Source organism: Dioscorea cayenensis, chromosome 14 (genome assembly GCF_009730915.1).
Source record: "Dioscorea cayenensis subsp. rotundata cultivar TDr96_F1 chromosome 14, TDr96_F1_v2_PseudoChromosome.rev07_lg8_w22 25.fasta, whole genome shotgun sequence".
Taxonomy (NCBI): domain Eukaryota; kingdom Viridiplantae; phylum Streptophyta; class Magnoliopsida; order Dioscoreales; family Dioscoreaceae; genus Dioscorea; species Dioscorea cayenensis.
The window spans coordinates 1,175,201-1,198,829 of NC_052484.1; the positions used below are offsets into that span (position 1 = coordinate 1,175,201).

General features: G+C 34.6%; 3 protein-coding genes across 3 annotated transcripts; 1 reads left to right on the top strand and 2 right to left on the bottom strand.

Moving 5' to 3' along the window:
• The first annotated feature begins 4,886 nt into the window (after positions 1–4,886).
• Positions 4,887–13,817, top strand: LOC120275760 (mediator of RNA polymerase II transcription subunit 15a-like). The gene is given in 14 exon segments (XM_039282450.1): positions 4,887–5,108; positions 6,155–6,165; positions 6,168–6,265; positions 6,460–6,583; positions 7,629–9,104; positions 9,845–9,915; positions 10,332–10,406; positions 10,562–10,873; positions 10,920–11,969; positions 12,431–12,775; positions 12,955–13,149; positions 13,225–13,313; positions 13,420–13,600; positions 13,603–13,817. Coding segments are annotated over 14 exon segments (4,167 nt in total). The 5' UTR covers positions 4,887–4,992; the 3' UTR covers positions 13,627–13,817.
• A 750-nt stretch (positions 13,818–14,567) lies between these two features.
• Positions 14,568–17,051, bottom strand: LOC120275757. The gene is made up of 4 exons (XM_039282448.1): positions 16,840–17,051; positions 16,671–16,741; positions 16,442–16,580; positions 14,568–14,762 (listed from the first exon to the last, which is right to left on the bottom strand). Exons 1-4 carry the CDS (start codon positions 17,000–17,002, stop codon positions 14,689–14,691), a joined length of 447 nt encoding a protein of 148 aa, XP_039138382.1. The 5' UTR covers positions 17,003–17,051; the 3' UTR covers positions 14,568–14,688.
• Positions 17,052–19,752: 2,701 nt separating this feature from the next.
• On the bottom strand, positions 19,753–21,374 carry LOC120275755 (probable indole-3-pyruvate monooxygenase YUCCA9). The gene is given in 4 exon segments (XM_039282446.1): positions 19,753–20,008; positions 20,010–20,075; positions 20,170–20,541; positions 20,622–21,374. Coding segments are annotated over 4 exon segments (1,314 nt in total). The 5' UTR covers positions 21,357–21,374; the 3' UTR covers positions 19,753–19,867.
• Positions 21,375–23,629: the final 2,255 nt, after the last annotated feature.

Sequence of the window (23,629 nt, forward strand, 5' to 3'; positions counted from 1 at the left end):
TGTATGTATAGACGTATATATATATTTATCATATTCTATATGTAGACCCAAAGGGTCACTCATGCAAAATGTTCAGCCATAATTGACTTGTTCCATTTCTCTCTTCTATCAGAAATAACTACCAATTAAATCCCAAGTGTTTTGGGCTTCAATACAACTATTCAGAAGATGCTCAGCAGTCTCATGCTCTGTCCCACAAATAGCACAAAGCCTATTGGAACCCATTTTAAGATGAAACAGATACTCATTAGTTTTAAGCTTGCCATGAAAAAGGAGCCAGATAAAATGTTCACCCAAGGTGTAACCTTAATTAAGGCTCCAGATAGTTTCCCAGCCATATATACCAATGATCAGAATGCTCTGAAGATTGATTAAATTGAGAATAGACTTTAGTAGAAATGTGATTGCCTTTGGAATTAGGAAACTAGACCCAAGAATTCTCACCCTCATAATTATTATGACAAAGACTAAGAGCTTGAGTGTTCAGATGCTCGCCAAAGATATTATGCAGCTCATGAAAATTCCAGTGAACATCAACAGTTAAATTAGAAAAGTTGACAGATAAAATAGCAATCTCCATATTCAACTAAGTTGGTTTGAAAGCAAGGGGGGATTTCATAATACCATGGGTCAGACTAAAAGGAAGTAGTGTTCAAATTTATAGAGTTTAGCCACATAAAAGGTTTTAAAGAGTGAGTAGATTTACACAAACCCCGAAAGAACCAAGAGCAGTTCGAAGGATTGGAATCTGTTCATAAATTAAGCTTCCCATATTTAAAATACAAAATATCGGTCCACAAAACACTTTGAGTATTAAGACAGTTGAAAACATTCTTGGCCATTAAAGACAATTTAGAAAACTTAAGATTTCTGACCGAGAGGCCCCCTTCAGTATGATCAAGTGTAATATCTTACCAACCAACAAAGTGAATGCCCTTGCTATCATCATCCTTTGACCTAGAAGAGTTTTCTAGCTAATTTGGCATTTCTATCAAGAATAGAGTCTTGAACAGGGTAAACTGACAGTTAGTACATGAAAGTGGAGAGGACAGAAGAATTTATAAGAACAGTTTTACCTGTAGTAGAGATTCTAGAATGATTCTAGCAAGAATTTTTATTCAGTATAGAGGAGACTTGAGAGATAGCTAATTTCTTCGGAGTGATGAGAATGCCAAGGTAAGTAAAAGGGAAAGCACCAACTTTGAAATAAAGGATGCCACTAATATTGCTACTGAGTCTCTTATTGAAATGACCAGGAAAGAAGACCTCAGACTTAGCATTATTAGCACATTTTCCCATTAACTTCTCATAAATAGAGAAACAAAGGTTTATATGTTATGAGCAACTTTCCTGGAGGCATTAGAAATCAAAATTAAGTCAAATTCTGGGGCATACATACCAGCATTAAAACCTAGAATCATATTATTTCTCATGGAAAAGTTAAGCATAACAGTCAAATTCTGGGGCACTAGGATAAAAAGATAAGAGGATTAAAGGATCACCTTTGCTTAAGACTTCTAGAAGAAGAGATCCACTTCCTGGGTTTTTTGTTGATGATAAAAGAAAACGAGGCAGAACTAATTCAAGCATGAATCCAAGAAATCCAAGTGCCAGGGAAATTCAATCTAATAATGGTGGCAAGAATTGTATTCCAACTCATAGTGTCATAGGTTTTCTATGTCAAACTTCACTAACATCTTAGGGGGTGATTAATATCTTGATTCATGGAGTGAACCACTTCCTAAAGAGTAATGATGTTATCAAAGGGGGTGCAACCCGAAACAAAACCACACATTGCTCTCACCCAATGAGCTGAGGCAAAATATGCTTAAGATGGTTAGTCAAGATTTTAGAAATAATCTTATAGCAAACCATTACAAAGCGAATCAGATGAAAATCAGAAACAAACTTAGGGTTGGGTCTTTTCGGGATTAAATTAATGAAAGTTCTACCCTAAGTTTTAGGCGTAACAGAGTTTGCAAAGAAATAATTCACAGCAGAATACAAATGATCCCCTAGATCCTGCCCAAAAATCCTGTAAAATTCAGCATTAAGACTATCAGGACCAGGGCTCTTATAAGAGGTAAGGGACATCAAGGCTTGATGCACATCATTCTTGGAGACTTCACCCATAAGCACATTGCAATCATTCTCAGTAACAATAAGTAAGTTATTACAAAGAGCATAAAAAATATCAGAGAAACTCAAAACATGAACATCAGTCCAAGGATCGGAGAAAAAACTTGTAAAACCCTGCCCAATACCCTCTCTTTGAGTAAAAGTGTTACCATTAAAATCAGAAATGTGAGAGATAGCATTGTGGTGATTTCTAAAATGAATGGAATTGTGAAAGAAACTTGTATTATAATCTCCATTGTGAACCCAAAGCAATCCAGCCCTCTGAGCCCACTTGATAGAATTTTGCCTTTGAAGGGTAGCATACCTATTATACAAAGCCAATAAAGTATTATGAGAGTTATTACCTAGCTCACATAAGACATCATTGGCCTCAGCATCTTGGATGGCCAGGTCCAGATTAGAAATATTAGTTACAATGAAGTTCAAACGCTTTGCCCTCCAATTAATTAGCTGCAACCTAGTTTGGGCAACTAGGTGAGAGAAATCATGTATGCGAGTGGAATGCGGAGTTGAATTCCAGATATTAAGAACAATTTCATGACAATTAAGATGCTCAAACCAATAATTATTGAACCGAAAAATAAAATTTTTGAAAGAACTACGCGGAAAAACAGAGAGGAAAATGGGAGCATGATCAGAAAATATACGAGGAAGATGCTTGACTTAGTAAGAATTAAAATTAGAGGATCATTTGGAGTTAACCAAGCAGCAATCCAACATTGCCCACCTTCTGGCTAATCCAGCCTTGCCCACCTTCAGTCCATAACCTGATCAGAAGTCCACAGTATAGGAGAAGAAGCATGCTAGATAAGCTCATCATTGGCATTCCTCTCTTCCCTATTATGATAGTCCTTTGCTCCGCCAAACATCACCATCATCATCATCATCATTATCTTTATCTTTATCTTCTTGTATCGAGTGGTTAGACAAACACTCACCGGGGACGGTATTGTACACATATCATTTGGTTCGCAGAACTCGATTAATGCTTCTCAGATGATAGAGTTGGCTGCCGGATTGGAAGCAAGTGGGAAGGCATTCATTTGGGTTATTAGACCTCCATTTGGTGTTGACATCGCCGGGGAATTCAAACTGTATCAGTGGTTGCCGGAAGGGTTTGAAGAAAGAATGAGAGCAAAGAAGCAAGGTTTGTTAATGCATGCATGGGCACCACAAGTGGAAATACTTGCTCATGAATCAACAACATCTGCTTTCTTGAGCCATTGTGGATGGAACTCAGTGTTGGAGAGCCTCAGTCATGGAGTACCAATCATTGGGTGGCCATTGGGAGCATATCAGTTCTATAACTCAATGTTTTTTTGACAAAAAGAACAGACAGCCCGAAAACTATGCTAAATTGTCAAAGATGCACAAGTCTCGGTAGAGCAAGTAGGGGCGGGGCCACGCACACATGTTGAGAAGGGATTGGAGATGAAGAAGAAGGTCATGGAGATGAAGAAGAAGGTCATGGAGATTAATGTCATGATTAGAGGAGCATTAATGGAGGTTGACAATGGTATTGGTCTTGTTTTCTCTAAGTTGGACTAAGTGCATGTTTTCATTATTGTAATTAATTTGTGTTTTTGAGCTTGTTTTGTATTTTTTCTGTGAATAATGATGATGATAATGATGAGAAATCTAGAACATGAAATGATTAATATAATAAAATTCATGGCCACTTGTGAGAACTTTAAGCATGTGAGGTGTTGATCCTAGACACAGACAAGCGAAAAAGATGCATTGACGTGGTGAAATATAGACAGAAGAAACTTTGTGCACTGTTAGCAATCATTTGATTTTGTTTTTGTTTTTTTGTTTTTTTTTTTTTTTAGAAAAAGCGTCAAAGTTGCCGGAACCAGGGATGAACACGTGGATGAGCCACGCTCACCATCGAACCTTGCCCTCATCTTGAGGGAGATGGAGATCGAACTCGGAGAGCCACGCTCGACACTCGAGGCGAATACCTTAAGCAAGGGATCCGATGCCAATAGACCAAATGGGCATTGGCGTTAGCAATCATTTGTGTGTGTATGTGTTCATATAATTATTATTTTAAATATTTTTTTAAATATATTAATCAACTAAATTGTATTAAAAGTTAGATATAAATACAAAGACAAATTGAATATGGATAATAAAAATTGAGAAACAATCCAGTGATAAGCATTAATTAAACATTTGTTGATAAAAAATAATAATTTTATAAAAAAACAAATAAAACTTCTGAATGAGCAATGATAATAGGATTGGATCATTATTGAATTCAATCTGTTAAATAAAATGTTAAAATGTGTTAAATAACTTCGCTTACATTGAAACATATTTTATAGTTTTTTTGAGTTTTTTTTTAATCTCGAGTTGTAAAGGATCGTGCGGATAAATAGGGCAACATGATGTAATAAATTATTTAAATATTTTATTTTTCATAATTTTGGTTTTTTTGGGAAAATTTTGGCAATCAAGAATGTTTGAAGGTGCAAGTCAATTATTAGTTAAGGCTTGTCTATGTGAAAGTTTCAAACAGTCCTCTAATTTTGTGACATATTCATTTGAAGTCCCCTTTTTTTGATAAATTTATCTTTTAAGAACAAATTTTAGTTCATGACATTGTTACAGGACTAGTAACGAAAACTATCTTAAAAATCAGAATCAAAAGGTAAGAAAAATTACCAAGGACTTATAAGTAATTATGATCTTTTCTTTTTAGTCTTATGAGAGGACCCTTTCGGTCTAAGAAAACACTTCTCTGTTTTCGTTTTCTGGACTCATTGTCGCGTTTTCTCGTTTTCATTTTCTCTTTTGTTATTCTCGTTTTCCAATCTCCATAGCCTGAATCGGGGATTCCTCTCAGAGATGGACGGTGGGAGCTGGAGGGCGGCGGGGCCGGGAGACGCCGGTGGGGACCCGCCTGCGGGTGACTGGAGGACCCAGCTCCAGCCAGAAGCTCGGCAACGGATCGTGAACAAGATGTAAGATATGATTTCTCGTTTTCCCCGATTATTTTGCTTAGGGCCTTTTTTTTGGATGGATGTTTGATTTTCATGGTGTTTTTGATTGAATTTCGTGATCAGGGTTTGTGGAATTGTACGAAAAGTAGCTAAAAATTGAAATTTTGACAACTTTTGGGATTTCCTTTTGTTGATTTTTTAGTGATGTGCGTTTCTTTGATTGATAGTTTTGGATTCGTAAAAATAGCAGAAGTGAACAATTGATCTTTGTGAGATTGGGTTCAGTGGATTTCGTGGTTTGAATGTTGCGGTGATGCTGATTTAATTTGGGATTCATTGATTTTTTTTTTCTGGGAAAATTGTATGAAAGTAGCTAGAGATGGAATTTTGATCTTTGTGATATTGTGTTTATAAGTTGGATTCAGTGGACACGAAAAGTGGCTAAAAATGAAATTTTGATTTTTTTTTTTTGGCATTGTATTCAACGCGTTATAATGTTTGGATTCTTTAGTGGTGAACACTGGTTAAAGGTTCAATGATTCACTGATTTGTTAAAAGACGATATTTTTTTGCAGATATCTTTGAACCCTGAAGATTTATTTATGATTAATTTAGTGCCTTTTCCGTTTGTAAGGTCGATTTAAGACTTGTGTTTTTCCTTGTTATTGTCAAGTGACCCTGAAAGCCTGCTAATTTTTTTCCTCTTTTCTATCATCTCAGAGAACTTGTACATAAGTGGAAAGAATTAGGTCTATTTGTTTGATGTAGTATGCTCTGATATTTTCCTTTGCCTTTTCTTTACCTTGATTAATAATACAATCGTTATTGCCTGTTAAGTGGTGGTGGTCACATTTAATAACTTTGATATTGAGATTGGCATAGGAGGTGATTACAAGGCTATTTGTCGTTATTTTCGTTGTCCTTTAGAAGTGCCAGATCAAAAGTCAACTTTTAAAAAAATTTTTATCCTGTTGTTCTCATATTGCTTCTGACCTCATCTCATATTGATCCTGCATGGTATTGTAATTTTTTTACTTTTTTCTCCACTAATTTTTTTCCCTACGCAGAATGGAAACTTTGAGAGGCATTTGCCGATCCCCGCATCTGAGGGATTGAATGAACTTAAAAAAATTGCTGTGAGATTTGAGGAAAAAATTTACACTGCTGCAACGAGTCAGGTCTGTGGGCTTCGCTTTCAAAGTTTTGTGGTTATCTTCCTGCAGTTTAATCATTGGTATCAAACTTTGCAATCAATATTATTTATTGCAAATAGGGGGAAAAGCCCACCTTTGCGATTCAATTGCATAAATACTGTGAGCACTTTGAACCAAAACTTTGTACAGATAAATTCTTAACTTTCTTTTTTAATCAGACTGATTATCTGCGGAAAATCTCTTTAAAAATGCTTTCAATGGAGACAAAGACCCAAAATCCAGCGGCAATTAATCAGCCATCACTAAATTCAGCCGGTGGGAATCAAAGTAATGTAGACCCAGGTATGGTCATAACTGGTGTAGTGCTTTATAAAGGCAAGTACATTTTGAGTATTTGTTTGTTTCATCATTCATAATTATTGTGTATTGTTTCTATAGTTCGAAAGTCGATGATTGGCTAGTTGAATAATTTCTGTTTTTCTTTTTGTGCATATTTGTTTTACTTATTGTTTGACGCATTGATAAATAATTGTAGTATCAGGTTAAATTTCCATTTGTCTATTCTTTGAATTTTTCATTTGAAGACTTGAAGTGTGCTTCCATCTACCAAGTCAACGTAATTGCTATTTTCTATAAAACCATTACACCATGCATGGCTTCACTCTTCACTTATTATAAAATTTGTAACTGTATTGCAGTCATTTTGGATATCGTTTTCAAACATTTACACAATTTACTTCATTCATTGCTTGCCACATGTGATCCTGTTAATATCATCCTCTAATATCATATCATAGTTCTACAAGTTCCAAATATTTGAAGATGTAACGAAAGCATTGATTTTTTTATTGACTATGTTTGTGGATTTTAGTTTATTTTTACTGTATTTGTTGATTTGGGGAGTCTCCATCTTGTCTTAGAGTTACATTATCCTGAAGGATCTGTGCTTCTTTTTGTGCAAACCTTTTATCCCATCTATGACCATTGACCCTTGGTGTGGGATACATCAACACATTCTGATCCTCACCCTTACTTCATACTCGCAATTCAGTGGTTTAGCTGGTGGAATACAATTGTGATTGACTTGAGAATGGTCAATATTATTGTTTTTATGTTTCATTAGAAATGAATGATTTTTGCAAAATAACTCATTTCAGGTTTATAACAAACATAAAACGGCTGTTGCCTATGAACTCCTTGAAAACAGTTGTTGCCATTCAGATCCTGTCTGTCGAAATCTGAAACTACCAAGATACTTCTAATAATTTAATTCATGAAACCTTGGCCCTACTCTATATATTTATTTATATGGCAAAAGATGCTTTTCTTTCATTAGTGTTTACACTTATCTCTTGAACTCAACATTATTCTGTTATTGCCACAACAGCATCAGTTGGCATGCAGTCACAAGTTGGCAACCAAGGGCAATCATTACCAATTGGCAATCAATCTTCATTGCAGCAACCGCATTTGCCCCAGAATCTTCCAAATAATACTCCAGGTACTTCAATACAAGGTTCTGCCAGTCTTCCAACTCAAATGTCAACCATCTCTGGCATTCCTCAGTCCGCTTTACCAAACGGTGGTCAACCTTCTAGTTTGCAAAACATGTCCGCAATTTCACAGACTTCCGTTAACAGTGGTGTCACACCAAATAACTATGCTGCTGCACAAAGGCAGATGTCGGGTCGGCAGCAGCCACAAGCTAACATGCAGCAACAGCCCCAAAACCAACTTATTTATAAACAACAACAGATCCAGCACCAAATGTTAAAGCAAAAGTTGCAACATCCTTCACTTCTTCAACCTCATATGCAGCAGCAGCAGCAGCAATCACTATTGCAGCAAAACTCGCTGCAATCTTCTCAGCAGCCTTTGATGCAAATGCCATCTGGCATTTCAGCAAGTCAAGCTAACATTCAACAATCACAGCCTACAATGATGCAGACTGGTCCCCAGTCTAGCCTTCAACAAAATCAACAGAGCTCTGGTCAACAATCCATACCATCTTTGCTTCAGCAAAATCCCCCATCTATTGTGAGACAGCAGCATGGACAACCCAATATTCACCAACAATCAACTCCGCTTCAGCAACAAGCATCTTCAGTTTCTCAACAGCCAATGTTGTCATCACAACAGCAACAGCAATTAATGGGTCAGCAAACAAATATGTCTAATATGCCGCAGAATCAGTTGCTTGGCCAACAAAACAGTAGTGTACCAGACTTACAACAGCAGCAGCAGCAGCAGCAGCAGCAACAGAGGTTGCCTGGGCAGCAGAATAATCTTTTGAACATGCCACAGTCACAACAGATGTTGAATCAACAGTATATGCAATCACTGCAACAGCAGCAGCAGCAGCAGTTGGGTTCACATAATATTGCACTGCAGCAGCAGCAGCAGCATTTGAGTGCTCAAAACAATTTGTCGGGATTGCAGCAGCAGCAGCAGCAACAGTTGAGCCAAAGTAATTTATCTGGGCTTCAGCCGCAACCACAGCAGTCGCAGCAGCAACAGTTGCTCATAAACCAATCTGGCATCTCAAACATGCAACCACATCAGCGTGGTGGACAAAGTCTGCAACAAAACCAGACTGCAGTACAACAACAAACCCAGCAGTCATCATTGACAATGTTACAATCACAAAGTCAGCAACCCCAGCTCCAATCATCCCAGCAGCAACTGATTCAGAATCAAGCTGGGCAGTTACAACAGTTAGGAATGCAACAGCAGGGGAATCCCTTACAAAGGGAGATGCAGCAAAGATACCAACCTCCAGGGGCCTTAATGCCATCTCAGAATGCAATTGAGCAACAGAAGCAATTTATCCAATCACAAAGACTTCCAGAAGTCTCCTCAAGTAGTAAGTGGCTGTGTTTTTATCATTCTTCTTGATCGTTCCCCACCTATAGTTTTGCTATTTCTTCTATTGTTGATGTTTCCTCATGTTAATTTCACTATTATTTTTATTTATTCATATATATATATATATATAGTTTAAGATAGGCATACTCTATTGCTTCACTTCTCATTTATATAGCAGTGCTGGTTTTCATACTTCCCCACCAACTCCTATGTTAGCCCTTTTTGACAAGTCCTGACCATTACTTTTAGATACATGTGCAAATATTTCTTGCAAGTTATGCCTCGATATCTGATTATCTTAACCATCATCTGCCTCTGTATCTCTATGTGAAGTTCATTTGCAGATAACCTCTTTCAAGATAACTCCTTGGTTCCATATAGTTCACTTAATAAATGTCATAGTAGCTTCATATTGGCATACTTGGAGGTAGTTCTTGCATTTGCGTACAAATATATTAACTTGTAGGTTACCATCTCTGTAAACAGGGTTATATTTAGGGCTTAACTTGTTGCTGTCCAGTCTGGATGTAAAGATTGTCCTCTGGACCAACAAGATTGGCATACGTCTCCTACATAATTCCTATGATTTTTTCTTGGGACCTGTTGATTGGGTCCAACATCATGCCATATACATTGCTTTTAACGTTGCTATATAACACCTATGTGTTAAAATTTCATGCACATATTCTTCTCTCTAAACAATTTTTGATTTCTTGACTGTTTTTCTTTGTACTGCAGCATCATTGGATTCTACTGCTCAGACTGGCAATGCAGGTGTAGTTGATTGGCAAGAAGAGATCTATCAAAAGGTGATTTTCCATTCTTAATGTTGTTTAAGGAAATTTTACGAATAATACACTTTATTGTCTGGTTATTATGAAAATCCATGTTAAGAGTATTTACTATAAACTCCTTTCTCTTTCAACTTTCTTAGGAAAGAAACTTCTAACTAAAATAAAAATGACTAAATTTCTCTTAGATCAAATTATATTTTTCATATTTGATAGTGGTGGTTGGGTTGGGAGCGGAGGAAAGAGTTGGTAACGGAAGGGTTTTTGTTAAATAATCTTGACAAAGTGGGTTTTCAAAATATATCAATGATAGGAGTGTTATGTATCAAACCCCCTCAAATTAATGGTCATTTATGCGGAAAATCACCTGATATGTATATCATATTTTAACCATTCAGAGCCACCACTTATTTGGAAAATTTCTTCTGCAACAGATAAAATCTATGAAGGAGTTGTACTTCGCAGAGCTCAATGAACTATATCAAAAGCTTCTCCTGAAATTCCAACAGGTTCGTATTATTTATCATGGAAAGCAAGTGTATTAAATTTCTGTGTTCTAAGAATATCAAAGGGAAATTCCGTAACAGTCCTTGCATTTAAGGATTTTGTTTGCCTAAATTTTGCCTTTATTTTCCTTTAATCTCTCGTTTTTTGTTTTATGCAGTGTGAAAGTCAAAATCTATTGCCACATGCAAAGCAGTCGGAACAGATTGAGAAAATGAAGAGTTTTAAGGTTATGCTAGAACGCTCAATATCTTTTCTGGAGATCCCCAAGAGTAGTATTCAACCTGCTCTAAAGGAGAAGCTTCCTCTCTATCAGAAGCAAATTAGTACCTTTTTGGCCACAAATAGAAAACCGAGGAACCTTCCCCCACAGTCACAATTTCAACCTCCTGGCGGACATACGCAATCCACACCTCAGCAACAAATATCTCAAGTTTCTCAGTTGCAACACCATGACAGTCATGTAAACCAGGTGCAACCAATGAATCTGCAAGGTTCAGTAACATCAATGCCACAAGCTTTCTGCTGCAAGCATGCCAAATGGATCCATGCCAGTATCAACACTTGGGCTTCCAACGGCACCGCAGAACATGGGAAGCACATTGCAGCCTTCTCCTAATGTGGATCAAATACAAGGGAATTCTTTTGGTTCATTACAGACAGCATCAATCAGTTCTGCACAACAAAGTGGTGTGGGGGTTTTACAGAATGTGATGACTACACCTCCGCACACCAGCATGAACACTCTGCCCCCGAGTTCAGTAAATTCATTGCAAACAAATTCAAATTTATTTCAGCAACAGCATCTAAAGCTTCAACAAGAAAGTCAGCAAATTAAACAAATGCAACAACAACGCCAGCAGTTGATGTTTCACCAGCAACAAAAACAGCAATTGCTGCAGCAGCAACAGCAGCAGCAGCAGCAGTCTGGGGTGCAACAACAGCTGCTCCAACAACAAAAGCAGCAGCCAAATGCACAGTTGCCTGTACATCAGATGTCACAACTTCATCAGATGAATGAAGAGATGAAAATGAGACAAGGTGCTGGAATCAAACCTGGACTTTATCAGCAGCATTTCCAAGCAAATGCACGCCATGCTTATTACCATCCGCAACTAAAGACAGGCACTTCATTTCCAATTTCTTCTCCTCAAAATATTCAAGCTTCATCACCCCAGATTTCTCAGCACTCGTCACCTCAAGTAGATCAGCATGCCCAGCATGGCCTCTTATCATCACTTCCAAAAACGGGAACTCCTCTACAATCTGCTGGCTCACCTTTTGTTGTTCCTTCTCCATCAACTCCTATTGCCCCGTCCCCAATAACAACAGACTCGGAAAAACCACTCTCAGGTATCACATCACTACCAACTACCTCAAATATGGTGCATCAGCAAACAACCCTCACACCAACTCAACCACAATCAATTGCTGTTGGTACACCTGGCATATCAGCATCACCCTTGCTTGCAGAATTCACCAATTCTGAAGCAAATCATCCTAATATATCGGGAAATGCTGCCAAATCAAGTGCAACAGAACATCCGTTGGAGCGTTTGATTAAAGTGGTCAGTGAACTATTTCTTTCAAAGTTCTTTCTTTTGATATATCATGTCTCTGCCCATTTAAATAATCATATATGCATATTTTTATCTCACATTTAACGTAAGCTGAAATTAAGGCCTGTGTTAATATTGAATCATATATAAATTTCCACGAGTTTCCATCTTGTGGCTTCATTAACCATTCAGATGAATCTCACTCCAATAATTCTTCAAGTCAGTACTACCAGCGTCTTGAATATTTGGAAGTGTTCTCTATTTATCATAATTAAGTTGGGTGAATTATTGGGATTATGTTTGACTTGAAGTTCAAAACTTTGTTGGATAAATTGAAACAAATGTTATTTTATATTAGATTATGATCAATAGTTCATTAAACTACACTCATTACACAATGAAAAAGTTTATCGTGTATGTTATAATCAAGAAAATATCTTATCAAATCCTTCCTGGTTCATTTGCTTCAGATACAATCCCTGCCACCTAAAGATCTTAGCTCAGCTATTAGTGATATTGGATCTGTGGTTTGTATGACGGACCGAATAGCCGGCTCAGCACCTGGTAATGGTTCTAGAGCAGCAGTTGGGGAAGATCTAGTTGCAATGACAAAGTGTCGTTTACAAGCAAGAAATTTCATGTCTCATGATGGTAACACGATAACAAAGAAGATGAAGCGTCATACAAGTGCCATGCCTTTGAATGCTGTCTCATCAGTTGGAAGTCTCGATGATAGTGTCAAGCTACTCTATAACCTTGATACATCTGAATTGGAGTCGACCGCAACATCTAGCACGAAGAAGCAAAAAGTTGAGGTATACAATAAATATTCTGTTCATCTTTCTTATTCACTAACTTGCCAAATGCTCATCATTTAAATTTTTACCCCTTTGCTAAAAGTACATTTCCCAAGAATTTATTCAGCTATGGGACATTCATAAAAACCTTAATGTTCATTATCTTCTGGACAAAAATTATCAAATCCTTCATGCAGGTTAATTTTTCCCTACTGGAAGAGATTAGGGAGATAAATCAGCAGCTGATTGACACAGTTGTTAGTATAAGTGATGAGGACATCGATTCAGTTGCAGCTGCAACCGGGAGTTGTGAAGGGACCGTTGTGAAATGTTCTTTCAAAGGAGTGGCTCTCAGTTCAAGCTTGAAATCCCTATTCGCCTCGGCGCAAGTGGTGAGTCTAATATAGTACAAAATACTGAGACCGTACATGAACTCGGTATTGATCAAATATATGCCTTTTATGCAGTCTCCGATCTTGCCTTTGAGGCTACTCGTTCCGCCCTGTTATCCAAAAACTTCGCCCACCGTCTTAGACAGTCTGCCGGTTGAACTGAGGTAAAGTATAAAAACTCTTTGATTCTTTGTTTCATCACAAATGAAACTATGTATCGACCAAGTGCAGAGATCTCACCATTGTTTCTCATATCATATTCTTTGGCAGCCAAAACTCCGATGATCTTTCTGCTAAAGTGAAGTCAAGGTTCAGTGCATCGCTGCGCTGTCTTTCACAGCCGATGTCGGTGAAAGAAATGGCGAGGACATGGGATGTTTGTGCTCGAAAGGTAATAGCCGAATACGCTCAGCAGACTGGGGGTGGCAGCTTTAGCTCGAGATACGGCGCTTTTGGGAAAATTGTGTGAGCGCTTGACTTATGATGATTGATCATAACTCGGGTTCATCGACATTTTGTTCATCCATCAACTTTTTTATTTTTGTTTTTATTTTTATTTTTAATTTTATTATATGTATCTGAATTGGCAATGGAACCTGTTTTTGTGTGTTTTGTCAGGTTTTGTTGTGACTGCATTATTATTTGCATATAGAACCAGGATTACATTATATTATTGTAAATTATAGATAAAGATTTGTTATCTGGTTGTGTGTGAATTATGTTCCAAAATTTTTTTATAGGTTTTCGGTTAAATTTTTTGATATGGCACTGTGGTTTTTTTAATTTTGGGATTCAAACTTCAATTTGAATCAAAAATAAGTAAAGAATTTTAATTTCATTTTACTAGGCGGTCATTTGAGAGAATTTAGTCTATTTTTTATGATCTGACGAGCAAATGAAATAAATAGAATTACCAGTTGGACAGAAAGTGTCATATACGTCGACATTGAATTTCCAGCATCTACATCATAAAAAAAGCTTTGAATTTCTTAGGTAATCATCCGATAAAACAAAATTAAAATTGAATAATTATTTTAATTCAAATTTCAAATTTGGACCCTAAAATATGAAAAAAATCCATAGTTTGATGTCCTATTAAAAAATAAACCCGTAGGTTCTCTTTTTCTTTGAATTTTTTTACGTTTTAAAAACAAATATATAGGTGGTATTTTAAAAAAATTTAAAAATAGGAACATATAGATTGGTCTAATTGCAGTTTTTTTAGAATTAAAATGAAGGTATTTCCACATATTATATATAATATCTAATTGCATTAATTAGAAAGAGAGATAATATATTAAAATAATAATAATAAATCATTTATATAAAATTAAAAGAAAGGGCTGAAACATTTAGATAAATTGTTTATTAAGGTTGTAAATTATTGATAATGTACACAGGATGACCATTCACAGAGATGATAAAATAGTTGATGGCTAATCCCAACATACATAAAAACTTATTTATTTTACTAGTTAATCAAACAACAGTCTTACATACAAACATGTTCTTATCTGTTGAAGATCATGATCACAACAATTATATGGCTCCATTTTTCTCGATTTCTCGTTGCCTTGCTCGTTCCATTTTTCGCTTTCGCCATTCCTCGAGAGCTAAATGAGGGTAAAAACATTCAGGATATATTTTGCAAGATGTTTCATCAGTAATGCAAGAACTAAATATGAATAGTGCAAATCAAAAGATACCGATATTCGGATAAATTGAACTTTGGTTTTACACGTCAAACCGCATGATTAGATCAGATATTTCTTTAAGCTAATCCAATGCAAACTGTATGTGTATTAATCTTTTGCTGATCATGAATCATGTGAAGTAAACCAAAACAAAAAAATAATAAGTATGTTCAATTTGGTTCTTGAACCACAATGAGAGATGCATGAATAATCCCTAAACTCAGCAAAAAAAAAACCAGCAGTTTTCGCACTTACTCAGAGTGTGTTTTCAATTTTAAGAACAAAACTGACATTTTTTATTTGGAGTGACCAAAATTGATTTTCAGGCATAGTTTACTCAATAGTACTGAACTAATAGTATCCAACTAAAACTAGTAATAAGGTATTAATTGAGAGCACAAGGCCTATGAAATGTTAAATTCAAAATTTGGAAGACAAGAAGAATACTGGGAGGGAATGTGAGAACTGGAGAACAATTATGCAACATAAACTGATGTTTTAAATCTAGAAAGGTCTGTTTACTCATCATCGAAACGGTCCAGCTATTTTTCTTTCCAATTTACAGAACATTATCTTCAATGAGCAGTGGAATGAAATGGAAATAAATTATGAATCAATTAATATGGAAATAGATGAAAACATTGAGCAGGAAAGATACATTGAATGCAGGGGAAGAGAATTTCCATATTGCTTGGCTTAGAGAACATCCATGACATAAATTGAAGATGAGTACTGGAAATAAATTGAAGTTATACCCAGGAATTATGCATTAAAAAATCTGGACCAAGCGCTTTGTACAATAGAATCATGTAATATGCCAAAGATGACGGAAATGTTTCGATGAACTTCTAAATATCATGTCACCCAGAAGATTTCTATATTACTTGACTTAGAGAAATCCGATGGCATAAATCGAAAGATGAGTAACAGGAACACATTGAAATTACATAATAGCATAATGTTGTATGCCAAAGATGACAGAATTGTTCTTCCAACTACTAAAGATCATGTCTCTCAAAAGATTTCATTAAGAAAACTAGTACACAAACAGGGTTTAACGGGCAATTCATAGATCAATCTGTGTACATTACATTAACATTAACATTTGATTGTACATCAGAAAAAGAACACAGAACATCCATGATAGAAATCTCTGCCATGAGTAATACAAATAAATTGAAATTATACAATAGCATAATGTTGTATGTCCAAGATGATAGAATTGTTCTTTGAATTTCTGAAGATCGTGTATCTCAAAAGATTTCACTAAGAAACCAATACACAAACTGGTCTAATGAGTAAACCCTAGATCAAACTCAGTACATACATCTATGTTTTGTCATAAATCAGTCAAAAGAGGATGGAATGCAGGGAAAGAAAATTTTGATGTTACTCGGCTTAGACAACAAACATGCATGATATAAATTGAAGAGATTAGGGCAAACAAATAAACATATTGCATGGCACTGTTCGCGATTCCTAAATCAACATCAGTACAAACAACTACATTTGGTTGCAAATCACACAAAGAGCAGACAAAAATTTCTAGATTCACAAATGAATGCAAAAAAACTGCAAATTTAGCAAAAATTAATCACCTTTCAAGCTATTAGCATCATTTGTTGATCTTAAATCCTTCAACCTATTTGACAAATCAACAGCAGTAGTTTGCTTTGGAAGCTTCTGCATCTCACTCTCTGGTTCATCAGCAAACACTTCTTGCTCAATTTCCCTAACCTAATAATTTTCCCCAACCAAAACCCTAAATCTCGCGGCATAAACACACAAAATCCAATCTTTGAGAAGAAAAACAAACACAAAACTCACTCTTTTAATCAATTCCACAGGCTCCAAAGCGCGGCGCAGCTCCAGAGACTCCATGACGTACTTGAGGTGATCTACAATGAAAATTCAATCATGAAATATTAAATCAGACCAAAAAGAGAAAAAAAAATTGAAAATTGGGATGGAATTCATAATAGTTTTCAGAGAGTACCGGACTGGAAGCGATGGGAAGGGACGGATCTGAACCGGTGGTAAGAAGAGAAGAAGGATTGGAGGAGAACGGCAGCGGCGGCGAGGTTGAGAAGGCAAACGGCGATGGTGGCATTCTTGAAGGAGAGGTAACGAAGCCTCCTCCATCCTCGCGGGCTCTCCATTGTTGCCCTAGAGCTTCTTCAGAGAGACCATCAGCCATTGATGAGCTTGAGAACATGGAACCTTTCTTGTTTTTGCCCTAAGCCCCCTCAAAGTTTTTTTATTTATAATAAATCCATCAATTCAAAAGTCCCTCTATTTATTTTTTTAAAAAAAAAACACTTCCTTTTATATGAAAATTATAAAAATAATAATAATAATAATAACATAAATTTGAGAAATTTATATCTGAATTCAATATAGATAAATTTATAGTTAAAATTTTTCAATGTTATTAAAATATAGTATAAAAAAATAAAACAAAAAGAATCTGTAAACATTAATATGTACACTTAGTTCTCAGTTTGAGTTCCAAACTGTAATTCATTTGTAAACATTAATTTACACCTAAGTTCTCAGTTTGAATTGCAAGTTGCAAATCATCTGCATGCCAATATATATGAGACATCAACCGTCCAATTCTAATTTTATTATATTTATGATTAAACTAAAACTAAAACCCAGACACACAAGAACAACCCGTTTGAATAGGGTACCATACTCAGACACTGTTAATTGCACTGTTCATAAACCTTGATGATCTTTGCTATATATATATATATATAAGTGGCAAGGTGGAGCTATCTTGACATTCCAAAGTTTGATCAAACATTAATTGGGAGGTATATGATAAGAGTTATTATTATTATTGTCACCATTCATGTCTCATTACTACTACTTAAATGAAAGTGACAACTTATTGGACTCTCTACTCCTCCACACATTGTTATATGGCTACTTCTCTGCCACCAATTCATACAAATTTAGTTCAATTCATCTTATTTTTGTTTTTCATTCCTTATTTCTGCCTTTTGTTTTTTTAACTTCTATTTTAAATGTTTTTTATCTCTAAAAAATTTCATTATTTTTTAAAATTAAATAAAAATAATTATAACCATAGATATACTAATAATACAAGAATATAAAGCATAATCCATTAGTGGTGAAATATGGGTTTAGTAAAAAGTAGTCATAAGGAAGATATTATTGACACTCCGGAAACACATATCAGGAGTGAATCATTCATCTTAAATAGTACTAAAGCAATCGAGGAGTTGAATTTCTTAATGAGGTTTTATGTTAGAGTAGTACCATGTATTTTGTCTCTATATATTTTTATCATAATATTTATTTGTTTATTGTATTTATAAAATATTCAATACAGTGCTAATGATGACTTGATACACAAATTTATGTGCGGGAACAAATCCAGTAGAGACGGGGTGAGGGGCCTGTAGCTTAGAGGATTAGAGCACGTGATTACGAACCTCGGGGGTTCGAATCCCTAAGTAATAATTTCATTTGACTCTTTTGATGTACATGGTACCTATTTTGTGTGTAGAAATTGGGGTTTGTGTGTTTAAGTGGCACTTTTTATTATGTTAGTTACTATGTGGGTTTTTAACTTTTTTTTTTTTCTTTTAAAATTATTGTATTATTTTATCATATAAACTAAAAAATTGACCCCAAAAAAAAAATCCTGTGTATATAAAGCTATATATTGAATATCATCACAAAGATAATATTGAATATTTTATAAATAAATTAACATTAGAGACAAATATAGAAAACAAAATATCTGTTTGATAAAAGAAACTCAATTCAAATAATCTAATCTTTGTTTTGATTTGTTCTTTTGATTTATCTAATTTTAATCTCAGATATTTTTCATCCCTGTTTCTGAACTTCATGACAGAACAGAGCATGCATTTTTTTTATTTAATTCAATCAAATAAACTTTTAATTTCTAATTTAAATTCTTCATCTATAAAAATAAATAAATAACAGAAACTATATATATGCATATGATTAATTTGTTCAATCAATTAAACTTCTACATTCTGTGAACACATTTATTTCTGCATTTCTGCAACTATTGTTTGATTTCTACTTTAAGCTTGTGTGTTCAATGATTGATTAATTAGTTATATCAAATAGACATTATGTAATTTGGATAAGCACATTTGGCTCAATCTCTCTGTTTCCATCAAATTATTCTTCCTAGTTAATTCTCATAATAAATTGAGCATCACATCAAGTAGCTGTGAATGCACACAAGTAGCGAAATTATTTCGATGATCAATGATATATAAAATTTAATGTTGAAACCGATACAAATGTTCGTCGGCACACCATGTGAACTTGCGGTCCCTCGAAGTTCATCGATGAGTTTAAATTGTAGTAAAAATTACTGATTTGTGGCTCTAATTCGACTTTGATTTGAGAAATAACTCATATCTGTTGTATTTTTTAATGCATTTTTGTTAAACAATTTTTTTTTCTGATTCAGATTTCAGTCACAAACAATGACATATAACACGTACGTATTTAGTTTTTTGAATTTTTCGTTTGAGTTTATCTTTGAATTCTTGTTGATTTTTCTTCTCTCAAATATCATCAATTAAAACGAAAAGGATTTGACGAGTACGACACACGACGAAATTGACATACAAATTTGTTCTTGACAAAAAAAAGTACACTATGAAATACAAAAAAAAAAAAATCTCAATGACAAAAATTTTAATACGATCGCTTTGCTAGAATTCTACACTTTTTGATCTTTTTTCTCTCTAGAAACACAATCAAATCCAAATAAGAAAACAAAAGCAAAAGAAAAAAAAATTTGAAAAAAATAATAATAATAAAGAAAGCCTCATCATCTTCAATTACAAAACTTTTTCCTCTGCAGCATTGAGAGAGGGCTCAGCTGGCAGTTTGTTTGTACATTGTCAGTGAGTCAGTACCATCCAAAACTGATAAACAAAACTCAAAATCCAAAACCAAAAAACTAAAATAAAAAAGGAAATAAAAAAACATACACACAAATACTAGGATGCAATCAACTGTTGTTGTCTTTGCTGCTTAGTTTCCTCTTTCCATATCCTTGCAATGTCCATTGCTGTTCTTACTGCATCCATTGAAGCTCCAGATATTCCTCTCCTTGTGAACCCCACTCCATACAAACCCTTTTTCTCCTTTCCATCCATTTGGAAATCCCTTCATTGGAAACCCATCCTTTCCAAACAACTCCCTCCCCTGCACACAATCCCATCTTCCCCATTCAAAACCAACAGAAAAAAAAAAATAAATAAATATATTTATATATGTGTATATATGTGCATGGTTTTACCTTGAGCCAAGAAGGGACATTGCTTAAATAGCCAGTGGCAAGAATAACAGCATCAACATCAAGAACAAGGCCATTAACAAGCTCAACTTTGCCTTCAGAGAACCTCTTTATACCAGGAACTACTTTGATTTCACCTGATTTGATTTTATTCAATGCTCCAATATCCAAAACAGGGGTCTTTCCTTTGCTGTTCTTCAGCTCCAATGGCCCTGCCAATGGCCTTTTCAACCCAAATTTTGCAATGTTTCCAATCACAAACCATGAGAGTAGTAGTAGGATTTTGTCGACAATCCAAACCGGCAACCATTTCATTAGAAACATCGCGATACCGAATATCGACTTCCCCATGATGTCTCTTGGCAATACATGCACCTGTAAGATGTGTTTTAGTATCATTGAAAAGTAAGAAAATAACAGAATTATTGAGTATTTGGTTATGTTTTTGCTCTTACTGAATCGCGAACAACTAAAGATGGTATCGCGTTGTGGTCGCATAGATCAAGTGATACTTCTATGCCGGAGTTACCACAACCGACGACTAGCACTTTCTTGTGTCTAAACTCTTCTCCGGATTTATAGTCAGAGACGTGGATCACCGGTCTTGCTAGCTCATCCATTCCTTGTATAATCGGAATGAGCTTCTCCGCGTTTTCTCCAGTGGCTACTACAACTCGTCTGCAAATGTACTCAGCTTTGCTAGTCTTCACACGCCATAACCCGCATGTTTGATCATATTCAGCCTCGTTCACTGCTTCATTGAATCTCGGTGAGATACCGAAGGACTTTGCATAATTCTCAAGATAAACAATGAATTGTTTCTTGGATGGATACTCTGGATAGTTGGCCGGAAAGCTGAGACCGGGGAGTTCACAGAATTGCTTAGGCAAATGAAGCTTCAAGCGATCGTAAGTACGTTTTTGCCAGAGTGAAGCAATGCAATCAGCACGCTCGAGGATGATGAAAGGCACACCTTGTTGTTTCAACAACGCGCCAACAGCCAAGCCTGATGGCCCGGCACCGACGATTACTGGACCGTTCACCCACATGCAACGCCGGGACAAGAATTCATCACCGGATTTCATTGAGGACATGGTCGAACACCTTGCAGGAATTAGAATCAGAAGGTGTTTGATCAGGGTCTCTGAGAGAATTTTAGCTTGTTTTTGGGTGTGAAGTTGGGAATTCATGGTTAAGGGATAGGTGTATAAATAAGTGGGGAAATTGGGAATCATAAGTGCATGTGGAGTCCTTCTCAAATGATAAGTTTAGCCGCCTTAAGTATAAAAAAACAAGCCACTCTTTGAAGATGCCATTACATTAATCCAAAAGCCAAGTATTCATGCATATACTATATTAGTGTAATCAAAGCTAGCCAAAGTGAAAGCTAAGTTCTTTCTTGATTTTTATTTGTTTTATAATATTTTTAGTGGTGATAAAATCGGCTGAACTATCAATGAGCTCTTGATCCGTGTTATTAGTCGATCGGTGATGATACTATCAATGGTTTGATACTTTTAATACGGAGATATTATCTAGTGAGTTCATTGTTAAACTATCTTTCTCATACTTTATTTTTTGAAGTACTAATTAATTGATAATATTATAAAATCAAAAATTTCTTGGAAAAATCACCATATTTCCTCTTGATTTATTATTGTTTTTTAAGTGTTTACTGTGATCAAGTAGATTGAGCCAATCAAGAGCTTATGATGCATATTATTCATTAATCAGTGATAATATTGTTAATGGTTTAATACTAAACCCACTCTAAAATTTTGTATGGCTTTTTACTCACAAATTTATTTATTTTTCAAATATGATTGAATCAAGATTATTATAAAAGAACAAATTTACTAGAAAATTGCTATTTAATAGTAAAATTCACTGTTTTTTTTTCTTTTTCTTTTTTATAATGGTCCATAGATTATCAAATTGATTGAGTCATCAATGACCTCATGATCCATATTATCCATCGATTGGTAACGATACTATGGACCGACGGTTTGATACTTTTAATATGAAAATATTATCCACTGAGATTATCATTACACTTTTTATATTTTTCTCATAAATTATTTTTACAAATATAAATGAAATGAGAGTATTAGGAGATCAAATCTAAAAAAAAAATGTCATTGTCTTCTTATTAAATTAGTAATATTTCATTATCGGAAAAACTCCAAATTTTATTGAAAATGATAATTTTTATGGTATGAATGATCATAAAAATTGCAAAAAGGACCATATTCAATTGCAAGGAGAGTTAATTAATGTGGACAATCAAGTTTAAGACATTAGGAAGAGCATGAAAATATAATGATTTGAATAGACATTAGAACAATTGAAAGAATGGTACATAAATGGTTTCTTCTGTTTAGAGTTTAATAATCAAAATGATGCAAGACCAAACATGATCTGACATTTACTTCCAATTTGAGAATGTTAATAATGTCACTTTAATAATACATTTAATTGTAAGATTCTTAACTTTTCACAAATCTATCAAATTTTGATTTTGTTTCATTTTGTTTTATAATTATTTTTATTTTATTTTATACATTTGTATTATATCCAGCTGGTTTAACGTATTAGATTGTTACTTTATATAGTTGTAACTTAGATTAGATAATTTTTTTACTAATTTAGTTAAGATCAAATATTTTAAAAATAGTGTCACAATATTAAACTGAAGTTTTAACACTAACTTAATTATTTTTTCTACTAATTTACTTAAATATAAAATATTAAAAAAATTGTGTCATAATATTAAATAGTCAAACAAAATGAATTTGGAAGGCGACAAAACTATTAGACTAATTGTCTAAATTATATTGTTCACAAGTCAATTTTTCCTTGATTTTTAATAAGCTGGAATAAGCCACATGTATGGTCAACAAACAAATATTGTTAACTAGTCCAATATTAATTTTCTTAGAAATTTTTTACACACACATATATATATATTGTATTATCTTATATACTTCTACAAACCATTGCTTTATATGAAATTTTAAATAATTGATCAATTATACACCACATTATATTGATTAATTGTTATATATATATATATTGGGGCAATCAAATCAAATCAACAAAAGGAAACTTATAACCAATGCTTGATCCTTTAATTGGATGGCCCATAAATGAATAATAAAAAACTTTTTAGGGATCTCCCACTTAATTTGGGATCATGTCAATATGAATAGGACAATGAACCAAACACCCCCCATCCTTGCAAATGCACACATCAAAGTCTTTTTTTGCACAATCTTCTCCATCTAACTCATAATAACGCATTATATCTTCTCTCAACTCTCACATGTCATTCTTTCCTCATTAGTACTACACCACTATTTTTAATTAATTTTATAAAAACAAATTGACAATATATTTATTTTTTATGTTTTCCCTTTTGAAATGTGTATAATTTTATTGAAATATGATCTACCATGTATATTGA

Coding starts and splice junctions, on each gene's coding strand:
- LOC120275757 (XM_039282448.1), bottom strand. CDS start 17,002: ATGGAGAGCCCGCGAGGATGGAGGAGGCTTCGTTACCTCTCCTTCAAG. Junction 16,742..16,839: donor TTCCCATCGCTTCCAGTCCG/GTACTCTCTGAA, acceptor TTTTCATTGTAG/ATCACCTCAAGTACGTCATG. Junction 14,763..16,441: donor TGATGCTAATAGCTTGAAAG/GTGATTAATTTT, acceptor ACCCTCATTTAG/CTCTCGAGGAATGGCGAAAG.